The sequence below is a fragment of the Mirounga leonina genome, unplaced genomic scaffold (genome assembly GCF_011800145.1).
Source record: "Mirounga leonina isolate KUSES-001 unplaced genomic scaffold, KU_Mleo_1.0 Mir_151, whole genome shotgun sequence".
NCBI classification, from domain to species: domain Eukaryota; kingdom Metazoa; phylum Chordata; class Mammalia; order Carnivora; family Phocidae; genus Mirounga; species Mirounga leonina.
This window is the reverse complement of record NW_023270377.1, coordinates 54,207,474-54,225,957: the sequence shown is the minus strand read 5'-3', so window position 1 is coordinate 54,225,957 and position 18,484 is coordinate 54,207,474. Positions and strand designations below refer to the sequence as shown.

General features: G+C 32.5%; 1 protein-coding gene across 1 annotated transcript in view; it reads left to right on the top strand.

Moving 5' to 3' along the window:
- The window catches only part of AGPS (alkylglycerone phosphate synthase), a 150,887-nt gene that overhangs the window by 83,840 nt on the left and 48,563 nt on the right, over positions 1-18,484 (top strand). Inside the window, exons 11-13 of the mRNA XM_035007668.1 lie at positions 2,200-2,327; positions 12,363-12,414; positions 16,099-16,175. Coding sequence (XP_034863559.1) covers positions 2,200-2,327; positions 12,363-12,414; positions 16,099-16,175 — 257 coding nt within the window. The remainder of the gene's footprint in view (positions 1-2,199; positions 2,328-12,362; positions 12,415-16,098; positions 16,176-18,484) is intronic.

Below are 18,484 nucleotides of genomic sequence, written 5' to 3'. Positions count from 1 at the left end.
GTAAATTTGTATGTATATTCATGGTAGCATTATTCATATGAAGTAGCCAAATGTGGAAACCTGTGGAACTTTCAGCTCTAGGGAGGGGAGAGGGACTAGACATTGAATTAGTGGTTTAATCAATCATGCCTATGTAATGAAGTCTCCATAAAAATCACTAAAATGCGGTTCCAGGGAGCTTCCAGGGTGGTGAACACATGGAGGTGCTGGGAGGGTGGTGCATCTGCAAAGGGCATGGAAACTCTGAGCCCCTTCCCCCGTACTTTGTCCTATGTATCTCTTTTTTTTTCATCTTGGCTTTGCCTGAGTAGTATCGTGTTTTATATTAAACTGGTAATCTAGTTTAAAAAAATGTGGAAACCCAAATGTACATCACCTTAATGAATGGATGAACAAAATTAGTTATACATACAATGGAATAATAGTCCACAATTAAAAAGGAATGAAGTATTAATATGTGCTATAACAGGGATAAACCTTGAAAACATAGAAGCCAGTCACAAAGGACCACATATTGTAAAATTCCATTTACATGAAATGTCCAGAATAGGCAAATTTATAGAGATATTCCTAGATTAGTGGTTGTCTAGGGCTGAAGTATATGTGTGGGGAAACAGGGAATGGCTGTTTCACGGGAACAGGGTTTCTTTTTGTGGGTGATAAAAATATTCTAGACTTAGATTTTTTTTTTTTAAGATTTTATTTATTTATTTGAGAGAGAGCACGGGGGAGTGGGGGAGGAGCAGAGGGAGACAGATAAGCAGACTCCACACCAGGCATAGAGCCCAGTGTGGGGCTTGATCTCATGACCCTGAGATCATGATCTGAGCCGAAATCAAGAGTCAGTCACTTAACTGACTGAGCCACCCAGGTACCCCCTGGACTTAGATTTTAATGATAGTTGCATATATTTGTGAATATACTGAAAATATATTGAGTTCTACACTTTAAATGGGTGAATTTTATGGTTTGTGAATTATATCTCAATAAAGATACTAAAATAAAAGATAAAGCCTTAGTCATTTTTGTGATCCTTTAAAATTTACAAGGTATATTTACTTTTTATTTAAATACTAATTGGGCCAGACTTGCAGAGTTTTTGTGATTTTACAAATTATAATAGGGTCATATTTGATATCTCAGTAGGCAGTCATTTGTATATATGATGAACATACTGTGATCTAATGTAATTTACTTTTTAATGGACTCTTAGTTTTTAATCTTGTATTCTGTATTGACATTCTGGGTGTATTATAAATTTACTGGAAACTTTGGTTTTTGTGGTACTTTTTATTTATTTCTAGTGTTATCATTAAGTTCTCCAATTCAGAGATTTCCCTCTTTATCCTTTTTTTTATGATTCTCAGAAAATTTACTAATAGTATTAATAATTTCTACCATTTGTACATCAGAAACCACTAATTCGAAAAGCTTGGCTTCGTGAATATAATCATTATAACCATGTCTCTTCAGATATTTTAGCATAGTTATTTAGATCTCATAGAATATAGTTTATATTTAACTTTCTTTTTTCCTATTTGATTTGTCCCTCCTCCATTTAGTAAAGGAAAGAGCATTTATTTCATTGGTGGTTTTCTTGTACTAGATATTTATGGTAACTGCTCTGTCTCTGAAATACCTGGTCTGGGTTTTTTTTGTGTCTTACAAGGGCATCTTAGTATTGCCATTGTCATTGTATGAATTCCTAGGAAAAAGGCAAGGTAATAATAGTCCCTCTAATTTCTTCTATCATTTTAAATTCTCATAGAAGTTTCTTTTTGCCCCAGCAAATTTTTCTCACAGTAAAAGTAGGCACAACTATCAAAATATACTTTTGTCTGAATGTTTGAGATATACAAACCTGTTGTTTTTCAAAAATTTTTTTCTTTAATAGGTTGTAATACTTTTAAAACTATTTAAAAGTAACCGTCTTGGAGGAAGGTTACCTTAAAAATGTTTTAAAGTATTTATGCATAACATAAGAAAAATGTATTCCCAAACCTTTGTTTTTTTTTAGAAAGTATAAAATTTGTTTAGTTGTTTTTCTAAAAAGACTTGAGTAGCCATTATTCCCCACATAGAATAAATAGATTTAAATATGAATAGAATAAATTAATAGAATAAATAGATAAAATAGATTTAAATATGATTTAGAAAATTGGCATGTGATATATTGGATTATTCCCCCTTCTTTTTCAGGAACTCTTGGTGTGATAACAGAAGCTACAATAAAAATCAGACCAATCCCTGAATACCAAAAGTATGGCTCAGTAGCTTTCCCTAATTTTGAACAAGGAGTAGCCTGTTTAAGAGAAATTGCAAAACAGGTAAAAAACAACAACAACAACAAAAAACCCACCCATCTATATTTATATTTTTAAAAATTCTGCGTAATTGATTTTGATATGTCACATATAATCTTCATATTTAGTTGTGTTATATATGTGGTTTTACCCAGTGTTATATGAAAAGGTAATGTAAAATCATCCCTGTAAGTGCAGTTGCTATTTCTTTATTTTTTGGTTTAAAGAGTGCTGTGTGATTTTAAGCCAAGGTAAGATATGTACTTGGGTTGATGGCTTTGAATGACTCTGCCTTTAATGAATGTTATGTTTTCTTAAATTATTTTTAGATAAGACATTTTGTGATTAATTTGAAGTAATATATAATTTTTCTTAAACTAAGACAGTTATTGAAATTAAAATAAATGGCTGAATGTCAATTATCCAAAAATACAGAAATTAAGTATAGGTAATCAAACTCTCTCAATTCTCAGAATGTGCTACTACTAGGCCTTACTTTGTTTTATAATATTACCGAAGCTATAGTTTAAATAACGTAATACAGCATAATATAACATAATATATTTAGCTATAAGTTAAGAAGAATTCCCATTTTCTCTTCCCTTCTTGAAAAAAGGATATATTATCAAGGATTTTTAAAAGACCAGATAATGCCACGTAATTTTATTTCTATGTTCTATGTATCATTGTAGAAATTCTTGCATTTCTTTAGGCATTTGGTTCATTGTTTGAACTACAATGGTTTTTAGAAAAAGTTTATTGCAACATTTCCCAGCAGGGAGGAAATGAAGGGAATATACTCCAGCCTGTTTCTTCTTGCTTTCTCCAAACTCCTAGAGTTCTTTAGTACTTCCCATCAGCTATATGTAACTAGAATCTTGAGGGCAAGGGAGCTTTCTGATGTGACCCATATAGTTCGGCTTCCAGGTATCATGAGCAGGGTGAAGGGAGGATCTGATGAGGCAAAGGAATGATATCCAACAAATACTGCATATTCATTGTGGACTTCGTAAGGTATTGAAATGGAAAGTGGTCAAGAGTCTTATCTTCCCACCATCCCAAGACAACCACCCTAAATGTTTTTAAAAAATTTAAAATAAGCAGAAATATTTTATATTTACTCACATATTTACCATTTCTAATGTTCTTGAGTTCATACACTTTTGCTTTCTGAGACAGTCATTTTTTTCTGTCAGTTTTCCATTTGCAGGGAGTTCAGTTATATGGTCACCTAATCTCACAGTTGACAAAGGTAATTTTTATAATTTCCAAGTAGCTTCAGTTACTTATCAGTTAGATTGCTTCCTTCATCAGGACTTAGCATAGGCCCCTTAATCTTGATTATCTTACTGCTGGGAGGGGGAAGAGTTTAAATCAAGAAGTATAGTCCCGGAATGAACATTCTTGAACTTGTGGCAGGTTACTTTGGTGGTGTTAAAGCAAAAGCGAATGTTAGTAGTTGAAATTTTTACAAGAAGAGCCCCTAATTCCTAGAATTTGGGGATATTATGTTATGATTAGGGAGCTAGAATATGCAGTAAGTATTATGCTATGTATGCTAAAATAATGAGATGGTATAATATTTAAATATTATTTTAAAATGTAACTATCTCAACACATCATATATTATTAAATAATATATATTATGTATAATTATGTAATATTAAATATTTATAATATTTAAAAGCAGGACTGTTGAATAAAGGAGTGGAAATAAGTTTTAGGAATAAATATTTGTTATTCTAACATAATATCTGAGCACTGAGCAGTAAAGTTCAAGTGTGTTTTAATATTGTTGCTAAAACCTTCCACACTTAGAGGCAAAGGAAAGTAATTTCAAATTTAAGATAGCCCAGGTGTTAAAGAATAAAAGAACTATTTGCAAAGCCTCATGGTTTTGTCTGTGAGTTAGTTAAAACCTAGGAGAATGGAAAGCTAGGTTTTGGTGTTCTTTATTTTTATTTTGTTTTGTTTTGTTTACAAAATAACTAAGTTCGCCAATTAAAAATCAGAACAAACCATTTTCCATAATTAAATTATATTTTCTTACCAATTTCAATCTTAATGACTTTTATTAAGGTGTTTTCACTTTGTATTATAATTTATTCTTTGTGTTACTTTTATTTGCTTTCTGTCAGTCAAGCTTGATTATTTCTCTCCCAAAAAAGCTTTATAATAAAAGATATAGTTCATATTATTTCTCTTGTTCAAGTTTTGAATGACATCTTTTTAATTGGCCATTGTTGTCTCCGTTTTTTATGGCAAAATAAGGAATGCCAAATTAGATTTTTTTTAAAAAATCATAGAATTTATACAACTATCTGGTTTGTATGTATTTTCAATAAATGATCTCACTGAGGTCACATTCAGTCTATGTTGGCTAAATCTGCCCCTTCACAAGATCACCATTCTAGAACACAGATTTAGTAGACTTGTTAAAGTGTTATGTGATCTTTGAAGTAGAGGTAGACATATTTTGTGCTTTCCTGCTTTTCCATATTGCAAATATGTAAACATATCTTAGGTTTCATTAATGAGAAATGATGTACAAATATATCAGAATCCTAAATTTATAATTCTATTAAGATGGAAATGTTGGATTTAAACATAGTTGCTATAATCTGATGTGGCTTTTGGTACAATTTAATATGCTCCTGGTAGAAAGTAACAGAGAAGAACTACTTGTGCTAATGAAAAGCAGAGGGTGAAATTTTCCTTCATCTTTGCATAAGTCAGTAAAAATTGCCCTTTTGTTTTAAAAAATTCTTTGGATATTCACCACTGACCATAATCTAAATTGACTACACAAAACTGTATTGGGTATATGGTTTGGAATAAACAAAGGTGATGGTTGATAAAGTGCCACCCTGTGGTTAAATGCTTAAAAAGAAAGCTCCTTTATAAACTATAATTTTAATAATTTGGTTCTGTGTACTTAGTAATAGACAGTTTTTAAAGACATATATACCATGCAACTAGAAAGCTTGCCTTACTTGAAACTGATTAAAAAGCCTAGATAGATAATATTTTATTCTCAAATATTGCCTGTATGAATGAAACAGAACAGTATTGCAATTTGGAGATATTCCACTGTTTGGGGAACTTACGTTATTTTACTTCTGCACAGATACATAAGCATTAATGTTTACATTCCCTGGAAGTGGGTAAATCCTTGTATTATAATTTAGGGACATTTACATATCAGTTTATAGAATGTACAAATCTTGTAGGTCAAGAATGGAACTGTGTGTGCTGCCCTGCTTTGTAACAATATTCTGAGGCAGAAAAATTGAGCAAATGATCAGATTTTGGCACTAGCTGTTCAATTTGCAATTTGGAATTTCACCTGATAGCAGGAGAATTAAGATCCATTAAAATAGATGGTACATGGTTTATGATTGTGCCAAATTCTTGATTGAATAATGAGTTGGCTGCTTGTAATTTCTCACTGTCATTTCATAGCACTTCCATTTTTGCGGTATTTTCAGACTCAAGTTGCTTTTGAAATGGGAAACTGTATTTTGGATATGTATCTTTTGGAAAGGCGTATACATGCTTGTTTACAAATAGCAAAATGGGCTCTTTGTATATTTTCATCACTTTTCCTACTGAAGGAAATAAATTAAACAACTTTATACTGACAGCAGAAGGATTTTACTAAGGTATCTCATCTAATCTTTGTCCATGTGAGGATTGTCCTCTTTCAATACTTCACTGCCTGGTAAGGAACTAGAAAGGAAGATTTAGTGGAAGATTAATGTGATTCTATCTTACAAATGGCAGTCCAGTATAATCTCCAACTTAACTCAGTAGATGGGTAAGTAAGTGATTTTTAAGACTTTCTGAGAAAATAGATATCCTACTGTAGCCTCTCAGGAGAGGAGAAAGTGTTTTTTAATCAGAATATCAGTTTCAGGTGTATTTTATTATTCTCTTATTGTTTGTTTAAAGATGACAGTGATATCTTTATAAAGTTTTAAGGGAAGAGTGTTGAAATAAGCTCAAAAGCAATTTTTGAAGTCTGAAGTTTCCCCTTCCCAGTAAAAACTTATGAATTCTGCCCTATAGTATTGAGGGAGGACCATTTGTTCCATTAACAGGAAACACTGTATGTGTGGCAAGATCAGTATGCGTTCCTCTGAAAACTGTCTTTCTCGGTATTAGAACTAGGTTTTTAGAATTATAAATTAAAAGGCAGGTTTTTCTCTACCTTTTGGTAAGGGGTGGCCCATTCTACCTACCATCACTTTTATTTTAAGCAATTTTAAACTGGTACGGTGTTATTTTCTAGAGAGTTTAGACCATAATTTGGAAAGAGGTACATAGTTCATGTTCGACACCTCAGACTGTTATATCTCAATTCTGAATTGTTCTGTCTTAAACTTGATTTATCCTGGATGGGTTGAAATAAACTAAAAGGAGCTAGGTTTAGCACTTACATTATAAAATAATTAAAACTTCTTTGTATTAGTGGTAATTCTTGGAAATAATTTGTTACATGTAGAAAATGGCATTGTTATTTTAAATGAGTGTGTGTGTGTGTATGCGTGCGCGTGCATGTGTGTTCTTTCCTCCCTCTGAAGCAGAGAAAATAACCTCGCCAAATGTTTGATTAATTGGATTCTGTACTCTGTGATCCAGCAAAATGTATTAAACTTGAGGACAGTTACAAGACATAATTTCAACCAGGAGCTACTCAGAACAAGTCATTACACCTTTACAAAAATGAAAAATGAAAATGATGAACCAGAGACTGTTTGGCATTAACTTTTGGCTCTTCCCTTAATATAAATGGAGGGAAATATCTACTCTATAAGATGTATTGTTTCATTCTTTAAAACCAAGAGATAATTCTCTTGTTAAAGAACATTCTTATTGTTTATAACGTGGACTCCCAGCGTCACTTCCGATAGGACTTACCAGTTCTACCAGTAGCCTAAAATACTGTCTGTGGTAACAGCTCTGAGAAAGAGCCAATTATCTGTCTACATTTTAAGTTTTATCTGTCTAGAAATTTGCAGTTAAGAGAATTCTCTTCACATACCCTTTTTTTAACTTATTTATTAATTTATTTTTTTGTGCTTATCTCTGTGTGAGATAGTGTGCTCTTAACTTTATATCCAACAAAGTACATTGGATATTGTGTAAGTTAAATAGTTCCTGTCTTCTAGTAATCACTATAGGTGGTGTATATCACAATAAATTTTAGGTGTTTAAATTTTTGTATGGCTGGGTACAAGGGGTTTTGTATTGGAACTTTGGCTTCTGATATACTATGAGATTACTAGACTATCTCCAAAATAGACTCAAGGTTCAGGAATTTGGGCCGTTCTAGAGTCTACACAGAATGTTTGATTTACTTCTTGAATAAACAAGCTTTTTCAATTCAAAGATGATACATATGTTAACCAAGGTACCATAGATACAGGACTACCATTCAGTGCTTATATCTTATCTTTATGAAGTTGGAATAGTAGAAATCCTGCTGACATTTGGAATGTTTTAATATTGATTTGCCAGTAACTAGTAAACTAAGGGATATCTTCAGGAATAATGTGTCGCATCTGCAGTGCAAGTTCTGGTTTTCTCTGTGATAAGAAAGAGATATGACTTAGTTCCATAAAAACAAGTTTTGTGGAAATCTTTTGATGTCTTATAGGGATTATTTTTTGGAGAAAATGTTTGGACTGAGAAATCTGTTGCTTTTTAAGTTAGTATAGAGATTTCTACTTAGTAAATAAGACTAATCAGTGATGGTTTTTTATTTTTCAGGTTATATATTCAAGTAAATTCCTGGTTGTAGCATCATTGAAGGGAAGAGATTGGCAGCAATTTGACATAGTCAATCTTACACTTGTGCTCTGAGGTCAATGTGGTTATTTAGTTCTTCTCAGATAAAACACAGATAATTGATATTTCCTTATTAGTCGATAATGAATTTCTCATCTCTTCAGATTATTTACTAAGTATAAAGTATACTTGGGTACAAGTCAGATGACATGAGGGATTCTAGTAAAAGCGCATTTATCATAGTAGGAAATACATCAGTTATTTCATTAACTCCAGTTTGGGTAAGCAGATTTTGTTTGAGTGTTCCTTAAATTCCCTGAATGAGTATTATTAACTCACCAATAAAGTTACTTGTTAAAACTATTCCCTCTCGGGTTAGTTCTGATCACATACCACCAGGGGTCACTTTAACTCAAGGACCCTTTTCCCCCTTTCCTCATCTATGGAATACTCTTAGGGTAATTGAGTAGCATGGGAATGAATTTAGAGCTCAGATTCTCAGGATTTCTGATGTGATGTCTCTTAAGTTTTAAAGGAAATATTTTTAGGTTTCCAAATGAGGTTTTATAGCAGTTGAAGCATAACCTGATCTTAACCATAGGTAGAGTTACCCAGATTGAGTGTTGTTGTTTTTTAAAAATAACATTATTTTGGTCTTTTGATTATAGGAACTTAAACTAAATTAGTTATAGTGGCAAGTTTTTATGTAAAACTCTAAGAGACTTTTCTTACTTTATATTTTTAGAATGATGCAGTCATTTACAGATTATCAATTGCCAGAGGATCATAAAGCAATCTAGATGATGTTTTTTAATTTGAGAATTTATTTTATGAGAGAGAGAATGAGAATTTACTTATGAGAATTTACTTGTGATGATAACTAAAAAACTCATTTACTGACTTTTGAAAATATGACGCTATAAAAACAGACTAAATAAAGCTGTTGTTTTGATTTTGATAATTTTTAAAAAGTCAGTACTGAAAGCCAGTATTTATTATCTAAATACAATAAACTTTCTTTAGCTTTTCGTTCTTTTGTGATAAGTGTTAGTCTGTAACCATCTACCCTGCCTCAGTATAAATAGGAGTAGTACATAACTGACTAGTTTATGTGACTCAGCTGTCAAGTTAAAATCGTGTTCAGTAATATTAAATATTAGTTGTTATATGTACCAAGTGCTCTGAAGCTTACTTATTTTTCCATTTTTTTTAATCTGAAAGTTTTAAGCATACAGAAACTTTAAAATAACAAGGTAGTGATCACCTGTATATCTGTCTTATATATTCAACAATTGACTTTTTGCTATGTTTGTTTTATGTTTGTGTCTATGTTTTCTGGGCCATTTGAAATTAAGTTGCAGACAGCATGGCACTTGACCTCTAAATATTTATACATACATCTAAAAATAAAGATGTTTTTCTTCATAGTCATGATACTATTATCATGTCTAAGAAAATCAGCAGTAATTTTTTAATGACATTCTATATTCATTCTATAATCAGATCATTTCAGTTGTACCCAAGATATATTTTGTAGATAGTCTTTCAAACCAAGATTTTATCAAGGCCTGCATATTTATTGTATTTTAGTTGTTTCAGAGATTGAATTCCACTACAGATTTATTCTACTAAATGTAATATACTTTCCCCCCATTTTCTTTTTTTTTAAGATTTTTTTTTTTTTATTATTTACTTATTTGACAGAGAGAGACACAGCGAGAGAAGGAACACAAGCAGGGGAAGTGGGAGAGGGAGAAGCAGGCTTCCCGCGGAGCAGGGAGCCCGATGTGGGGCTCGATCCCAGGACCCCGGGACCATGACCTGAGCCGAAGGCAGACGCTTAACGACTGAGCCACCCAGGCGCCCCTCCCCCCATTTTCTGATACATGCGTGCCTATGCTGGTCGTTTTCATTAATAACACTGTAGGCATAGGAGTAGTAGAATCTATGTGGCAGTAGGAGATGGAAGTTACAAGTTGTTGTTAGGAATTTAAAAGTTGTTTTTTGGGGGTGGGGGTACGCCTGGCTGGCTCAGTCTGTAGAGCGTTTGACTCTTGATCTCAGGGTTGTGAGTTTGAGCCCCATGTTGGGTGTTGACATTACTTAAAAAAAATCTTTAAAAAAAGAGTTTGTTTTTCTAATAATACCAGAGGGCTTTGAATTCTTTCTTATATGTTACTGGTGTGCTTAAACCAAAGCATATAAATATGTATTTTATGTGATATTCTATTTGTTTTATAAAGAAAAGAAACTTGGTCTAATCAGGCTTCATCTGTCTTATTAGAAGTTGATACTCCTGGGGCATCTGGGTGGGGGCTCAGTCATTTAAGTGTCTGACTCTTGATCTCAGCTGAGGTCATGAGTTCAAGCCCTGCTTTGGGCTGCATGCTGGGCATGGAGCCTAACTTAAAAAAATAAATAAGAATAAAAATAAATTTAAAAAAAGAAGTTGATATGCCTGTTTTAATAGGAACATTTTAGGAAGATTGATTTTTCTTTAGTATTTTGGAAACTGGTTTGGTTTTTAGAAGCATAACCCAATTACAAAGATATCTTTATACCAAGATTTGAAATTACTCAGGTTATATATTTTTTATTTTATTTTATAATTGTATAGTGAATAGATAGTTTTCATATGATTTTTGTTTCAAATATGGTTTTAAAGCTGTGTGTGTCTATGTTTGTGTGTGTGTGGTGTATGGTGTATGTGTGTGTGTTAAGTGATTTTTTAGGAGGCTTTGTGGTGTATTTGAAATATTGCTTATCTAGCATTCAGGATATCTTGGTCCTAGTTCTGTCTTTTAGTTTTGTCTATTTAACAGTCATATGACCTCGGATAAGTCTTTTAACCTCTCTGGTTCTTATGTACTCATCTGAAAAATGGGTATAATACCAGTTCTGCTACCCTGATTGGGGTTGTTTCTTATATTAAATAAGACATGTGAAAATAAGTTAGACATCACAGGATTCTATAAAAGTAAGGCAATAGGTTATCATCATGCTATGTATATAAAATTACCTAATACTGTTTCTTTAGACTCGGCACTGACTTTTTAAAATATAGATTGAATTATCTCACCTTTACTATCAAAGGTGAGTAAATAAATTCTATAGTGTTCAAAATAAGAATCTAGTCATTTTGTTGTGTGAAATAAAATGTGTATTGTGAGTGATTTTATAAAATTAACTATTTAATCAAAAGTGAATAATAGCAAAAATGTTGTAATGCACATTTATGTATTAAGTTTTGTTCTTTTGAATGATCTGCATAAATCTAAATGTTGATATAAATTTTATTGATAAATGTTATTACTCAGAAGATAAATGTTTAAAAATTTTGTCATCTGAAAGCAGCCTCTTGGTAGAAGTGTAACCATGTTAAAAATTTACATAGAAAATAAAATTGTATTTAGAGTCCAACTTGCTTTAATGTTATGGAAAAATTGTAACAAACTTAAACCTTGCCAGAGTTTGTATTGTAGTATTTCAGCATCGCAAAATTTATATAGCTATCTGTTCTCGTTTTTCTTCCCTTGCAGCTTTTAGTGGGGTGCCTAGATTAAATTTAACACTGGCACAGTTTTAGATACATTATGTTATCTTTCATAATTTTGTTGCTATTTTCATACAAGTAACCTTGAAAGAATTTAGAATTCTGGACATTGATAGTATCCGGAATTTTCTATTTAGAATGGATTATGAGAAGGGATAAAAAGAGCAGTTCCTAGAGTTATGTATGAAGACATCACAGATAATTTTTTTTAAAAGTGCTTTTACTCAGAAAAATTCCACCATCATCTTCTTCATCTTAAAAGTATATATCCACCATCATGTTCTTTGTTTTAAAGGATGATATAAGGACCTGAGGACACATTATAATTCACAAATGTATAATGTTCTAGGCATTGATTTTAGTCTTTGAAATTTCTGCTTTGTTCTAAAATAATCCATTTCAAGGCCCAATATTTCTTTTAGGTATTTCCATAGATCTTTGCTAGGCATTAAGAAGATCTAGTTGCAGACAAATTAAAGATTTGGCAACATATATGTGTATGTATTATGTATGTGGGTTTCTCCTCCAAATATTTAATAGAAGCTACTGGTGTTTTGTCAATTTAAAATTATATAAAAAGTTAAGATTTTTTTACTGTATATATTCCTAGGAACTAAGTTCTTGATCTCAAATACAGAAAGTTGACATTTCTATTCTATCTGTCTAGCTTCTTTACAGTATTAAATTTGTATCACATTTTTTTCTTTTTAAAACAGAGATGTGCTCCTGCATCTATCCGCCTCATGGACAACAAACAGTTTCAGTTTGGTAAGTAAGGAGTGGTCATTTTAAAAACTGCTCATGAAGCCACAAAATTTGTGAAACAGCTGTTACCTGCCAGGAATAGTACTGAATGAAGAGGTAGGAAGATGAATGTCATAGTTCCTGTCCTGCAGGAAGCTCTCAGTTTAATGAGGACAGACAATTACATAAAAGAATGAGTGCAGGATTGTTGCAGGTGTTGTGAAATAAGAGTACCCTGGGGTGCAAATGAAGGACTGGTTGAGCCTGCTGGATTTTGCTGCATGTTGACATGGGGAGTCAGGAAAGGCTTCTTAAAGGAGGGTCATGCTTAAGCTAAGTAATGAAGCCTTTTGTGTATTTTGGCCTGCATTTAGAGTTCTAGGCCTTAAGAGAGCCATGTATCTGATTAATAATGTTGTGTTATCTATTTATATATGCTGTTGTTATAGTGAATTATGTTAGACCTAGACATCTTTGTAAAATTAACTATGATTTGACTAGGTTTTATTTATAATTGGGATTTTAACAATTTAAAATGAAGGTTTAAAGAAAAGGTCCTTCAGGCCATCTGTCGTTCCTGTTCCACATTCTCATTGCTATAACTAGGAACATACTCTAAGGCAGGTTCTACCGTCTCTAGTCTGGACTGTATCTCTTCTTTCCACTCTTTTCATAGCCACCTTTTACATAGCCATCAAAGTGATTTTTTGAAAAGACAGATCTGATTCTGCTTATTGGCTGTCTATAACCTTTTTGATTTCTCACTACCTGTTGAAGCCTTTCCATCTATATATCCTGCCATGGCTCCATGATCAAGCAACCAAAGAATAGCGCTTAGCACAGCAAGGGATGTCTAGGACATTTTACTAGCCATATGGCTGATTGGCAGTGTTTGTACCATATTGGTTGTTAACAAAGCACAAGCCTTATTATTAGATGTTAATATTTTAAATTTCACTCCTACCTCTGACGCAACCCTTTAATTCATTATATTGAAATGATATGGGTTTTTTTTTTATATTTTATTTATTTATTTGACAGAGAGAGAGAACACAAGCAGGGGGAGCAGCAGGCAGAGGGAGAGGGAGAAGCAGGCTCCTCACTGAGCAGGGAGCCTGATGCGGGGCTCGATCCCAGAACCCGTGGGATCATGCCCTGAGCCAAAGGCAGATGCTTAACAGACTGAGCCAGCCAGGCATCTTTGAAATGATATGTTTTAAGTATATTGAAATGATATATATCATTGAGTATATTGAAATGATCTGTAGATTTCCTCTGAAAAACTAAAGTTTGTCAAATTTAGGGGATGTTTCTTACTCATTTTTAGATCTCCTGCACCTGTCCTATGATAGGCACTGCTGTTGATTGACTTAATCATCTACTCAGCAAAAGAGAGTGAACAAATCTTGAATAGCACATAGTAGAGTGTCAAGCACACTATCAAAAGCACAGTTTATCCAATACTCCTCACAACTGTTTCCGAAAGTGGTACTCCCAGTTTACAAATGACTCAAAGGCTAGACATTTCAGCCAAAGCCCACAGGTCATATGTGGTAAAGCCGGGGTTGAACCCAAATCTGTCTGACTCCAAGGCCCAAGACTTTTCCCACCGTTTGAGATCAGTTCTTTGAAATGTAGATATTTATTAAATAATTAAAAATGTTTAAGTTGACACTGTAACAGCACCAAATTTACTAATAAGACTGTTCAACTAGTAAATTTGAAAACTTAGTTCCTTTATTTAGCAAAAAATACAAAACACAGTAGCCAGAATACATTTAGAATGTAATTATTTTGAAAGGCAACATTAATTTAAAAATAAAAAAAATAATATCCTCTTAGGTATTCACCTAATGCTAAATGCTTGACGCACTTAAAGTTAGTATCGCTTTTAGGATAATTATTCTTCAAAGCTATCGTGTCAACTCAGTATTTGGGATATATGTGACTAAGTCCCACTAGTGTTAATGGAAATCGTGCAAATAAATTTCCATGTGTTAAGATGAACATAGACCCTTAAGGATTATTTCACATCAGTGTAGTGACATTTGGAGTCTCCTCCTGCAATATGTAAAGATGTGTGGATCAGAAGGCTTGTATGAGGAACAGATGATTTTAGTTTCTTGCAAGAACATGACTAACACACTCACACATTTATGTTTATTTATTTCCAATTATTAAAGTAGGATAAATTCCATTTGGGACAGGAAGTGAGTATTTTGATGGTATGTTATTTCTAAATTTATACTGTCTAGAAATGGTATTTTTTTAAGGCACTGATTATGCTGGAGAAGCATTTTTGACAGGGTACAGTAAAAGAAAAAAAATTTCCCAAACATGTGATCCAGGAACTTGAAAAGATTGCTGGGTTGATCTCTATCTAATTTGCCTGTCATTTTTGTTGTTTTTTGTTTTGTTCAGTTATAGCATTGATATCTAACTCTTTTTCTTTAAAGATTTTATTTATTTATTTGATAGAATGAGAGAGAGAGAGAGAGAGCATGAGATGGGGGAGGGTCAGAGGGAGAAGCAGACCCCCCGCTGAGCAGGGAGCCCGATGCGGGACTCGATCCCGGGACTCCAGGATCATGACCTGAGCCGAAAGCAGTTGCTTAACCAACTGAGCCACCTGGGCGCTCCTGATATCTAACTCTTAACCTCTGGTTAAGACTATGTTACTTGGTCTTTTGTGTCACAGTTTCCTATTATAGTCAGTAAAAATGTAATAAGTATTACAGATTCAGATTCGAACTTAAAAAAAAAAATGATGAATAAAAAAAAAGAAAGGACTACAAGTCATCTCCCGCCTCCCCCACCAAAGAAACTCATTTGCACCTATTTTAAAGAAGGGATCCATGCTTTAAAAAAAACCAAACAAACAAAAACAACATCCCAAAATCTTAAAGCTGTTTTTAAAAAATAAAATTTTTATTTAGAGATAATTTCAGATTTACTAGAGACTTTAAAATTCTTTGTAAAAATTCTATATAAATGGTATGCCCATTTTTCTGAATTGGGCATATAGCACTAAGGGCAGATGTATGACTCTTAATCTAACAGTATGGGAGTTAAGAAGTTGTTACTCTAAAAACAATGAGAAAACAGTAAAAGACTTTCACTCAATTAAGCTCAATCCACAGGCAAAGATGTTAATTTAACAGACTCTGAGACACCATTTATGTTATTTTGGCAATTTTAACTCCCTGGGTGTGATTAAGGAAGTAGTTACTAGTTTTATGCCAAGAATTCTGGAAGAATTAAGAATTAATTAAGAAACAACCTTAAACTTAGCATTGACTGCATATTTGGTTATAGTTCTGAATGGTTTCTGCATAATTAAAAAAATAAAAGTAAACTCAGCCACCGTTGGGTGTTCTTAATGAAATAAAAATTAATGAAGTGATTTTACTATGTATAAACTATACTATTGAAAGATAACCTAAACTATATGTAGTATTAATTACATATAGTCATTTGAGTTAAAAAAGAAACAAGAGAGGTTTTGTAAACAGAAAGTTGTGACTTTTGAAAAGATACAGTTAAAAGATGTAGATCTTAATATCAGTATGCTATATATGTACAACATAGGAAGATTTAAAAAATTGGAGAAATGAAACATTCACTTTTTTAGGATACTAAATTAAACTAGCTTCTTAATCTTTTGAAAAACAGAATTTGCTATTAAATTATGAACTTTTTTCTTCTTAGGTCATGCTCTTAAACCTCAGGTTTCCTCTATTTTCACATCATTTTTGGATGGCTTAAAGAAGTTTTATATTACAAAGGTAAGAATTTTTATAAAATGCTAAAGTTTTTAATGCTTATGATATTAATTTTGTTTTCTGCCTTCTCCCCCCCTCATACATACGTATTATCAAGGATGTTTTTTCATGGTGCTGTGTACATTTCTTAATTATTATTTTTCATGTTGGAATAAATATTTTATCAAGTAAGTAAGTTATGCATTTAATTTTAGAAATTTTAATTTTTTCCCAGATTTGAAGTTCCTAAAAATAACATTACATTAAACAGTTTCATGCATGTCAGATTTTTTATAGTTTGATTTTTTTTTTTTGTATTAGATATCTATATCTAGTGAAATAAGAGTATGGATTTTTTAAAAATCTTTGCTGAATTCCTTTCTTAAAGGATTATGCCAGCTTGCACTATCCCTAGGGACATACAGGTGCTGTTTCTTTGTTCCTTCCTTGCTATGGAACAAAAACACAACAAATGTTGTGTTCTGTTATATTTCAAATGTACTGAATCTGGGGGGGAAAGTAGTACTTTATTTTAGGTAATGTTTCTCATTGAAATTCCAGTGAAACCCATCATTTCCCTGTATTTCCTAGATACAGTTTTTGTGTGTATTAGTTGAGTATGGTTATTTTGCCAGGGTTGCCAGCTTCGTGGTATTTTTCCTTGGTACTTTTCATGTACCCTTTGAGTAATGGGATTATTAGATGTCTTTGTCATAAATGTTGTGAATAATTTTTTGAGTCAAGTGACTCCCTTTATTTATTTATTTAGGTGACTCCCTTTTTAATAAGAGTTTTTCTTTTTGGTGCAAAGGTTTCAAAATTTTGTATCTTTTCCTGTGATTATTTAATCATTTCTAAGCTGGGACCATTTCTTCTCTCTCTTGCTTTTTTTTGTTAAATCGGAATTTTAAAATTTTTATCTTTATTACTATTTGAATTTATTTCAATTTTATGATGTGAGATAAAGCTCTAAATTAATCTTCACCTTCCGCTGCCCCAGTAGCTAACCAGTTGTGGCAGCACCATTAGCTAACTAATCCCTGCTTCTCTTACATGGACTTGCCGTGTCTGAGACATCTTCTGAAATATTGACTCAAGATGTAGACTCCATTTTAATGTATCACATATTCTATGATCTCTCTTATATGTGCAGTCTAGAAAAAAAATATTTAAAAAAAACATAAAAAAAACTAAGCTTATAGATACAGAGAACAGACTGGTAACTGCCAGAGACGGGGTGAGGGGTGGGAGAAGAAGGTGAACTTTTTTTGTTTTTGGGGGTTGAGGGGTGGAAGGAGAGCGTGAACTGTTTTTACTTTTTCTAGTTTAAATAAATTGAATTTTAAAAAGGTATCACTTTTTTAAATGAGTTTTTGTTCTTGGAAAATTAAATGGATTTAATTTCTATAGTTCTAGTTCTTGTTTCTTAGAATTTTCCTTGTTATCCATCATAACCTACCTGCTTATCAACCTAGAAAAATTTTAGAAACTCTTCACCATCTTAGGAAGTCCATTAAGTTATCTTTTTTCTTTTTTTTTTTTAAGATTTTGTTTATTTTCTGACAGAGACACAGCAAAAGAGGGAACATAAGCAGGGGGAGTGGGAGAGGGAGAAGCAGGCTTCCTGCAGAGCAGGGAGCCCGATGTGGGGTTCGATCCCAGGACCCTGGGATCATGACCTGAGCCGAAGACAGATGCCTAATGACTGAGCCACCCAGGCGCCCCTAAGTTTTCTGTCAGAATTGGAATGAATCTATATATTAATTTGAGCAAGAATTGACAGATTTATATACTTAGTTGAGGCATTCTAGAACATATGTCTTTATAATCTATTTTTAGACATGTTTTCCTAATGAGGTTGCATATTTCCTTTTATGGTTATTCTTAGATATTTTAATTATATATGTAAGATCTCCTTTGAAAATGTTATTTAATAAGTTATTGTTGGTATGTAAGGATGCTGTTATTTTTTTACCTTTTTCTCATCCTACATTTTGCTAATTCATTATATTCTATCATTTGGTATTTTTATTTGCTGCTTTATTGCAGTTATAATTCTTACAAGTTCTTTGTTGTATTACTTACCAATATGTCATTACAATTGACACCATGGCATACTTTGAAATTAAGTATTTTTCTGTAGTTTTGTTATTTGTAACAACCTGAATAGGTGCATTAAACATTCTTTTTGATTCACATGTAAAATTCCAAAGCTCAATTTTAAAGAGTTGGTATGTTTGAGCCCAGATCAGAAGGAAATATGAGCAAAATGTATTTTGATTTCCTGTTTTATAGGATAAGACTTATCTGTAATAAATTTTTTTTTTTTTTTT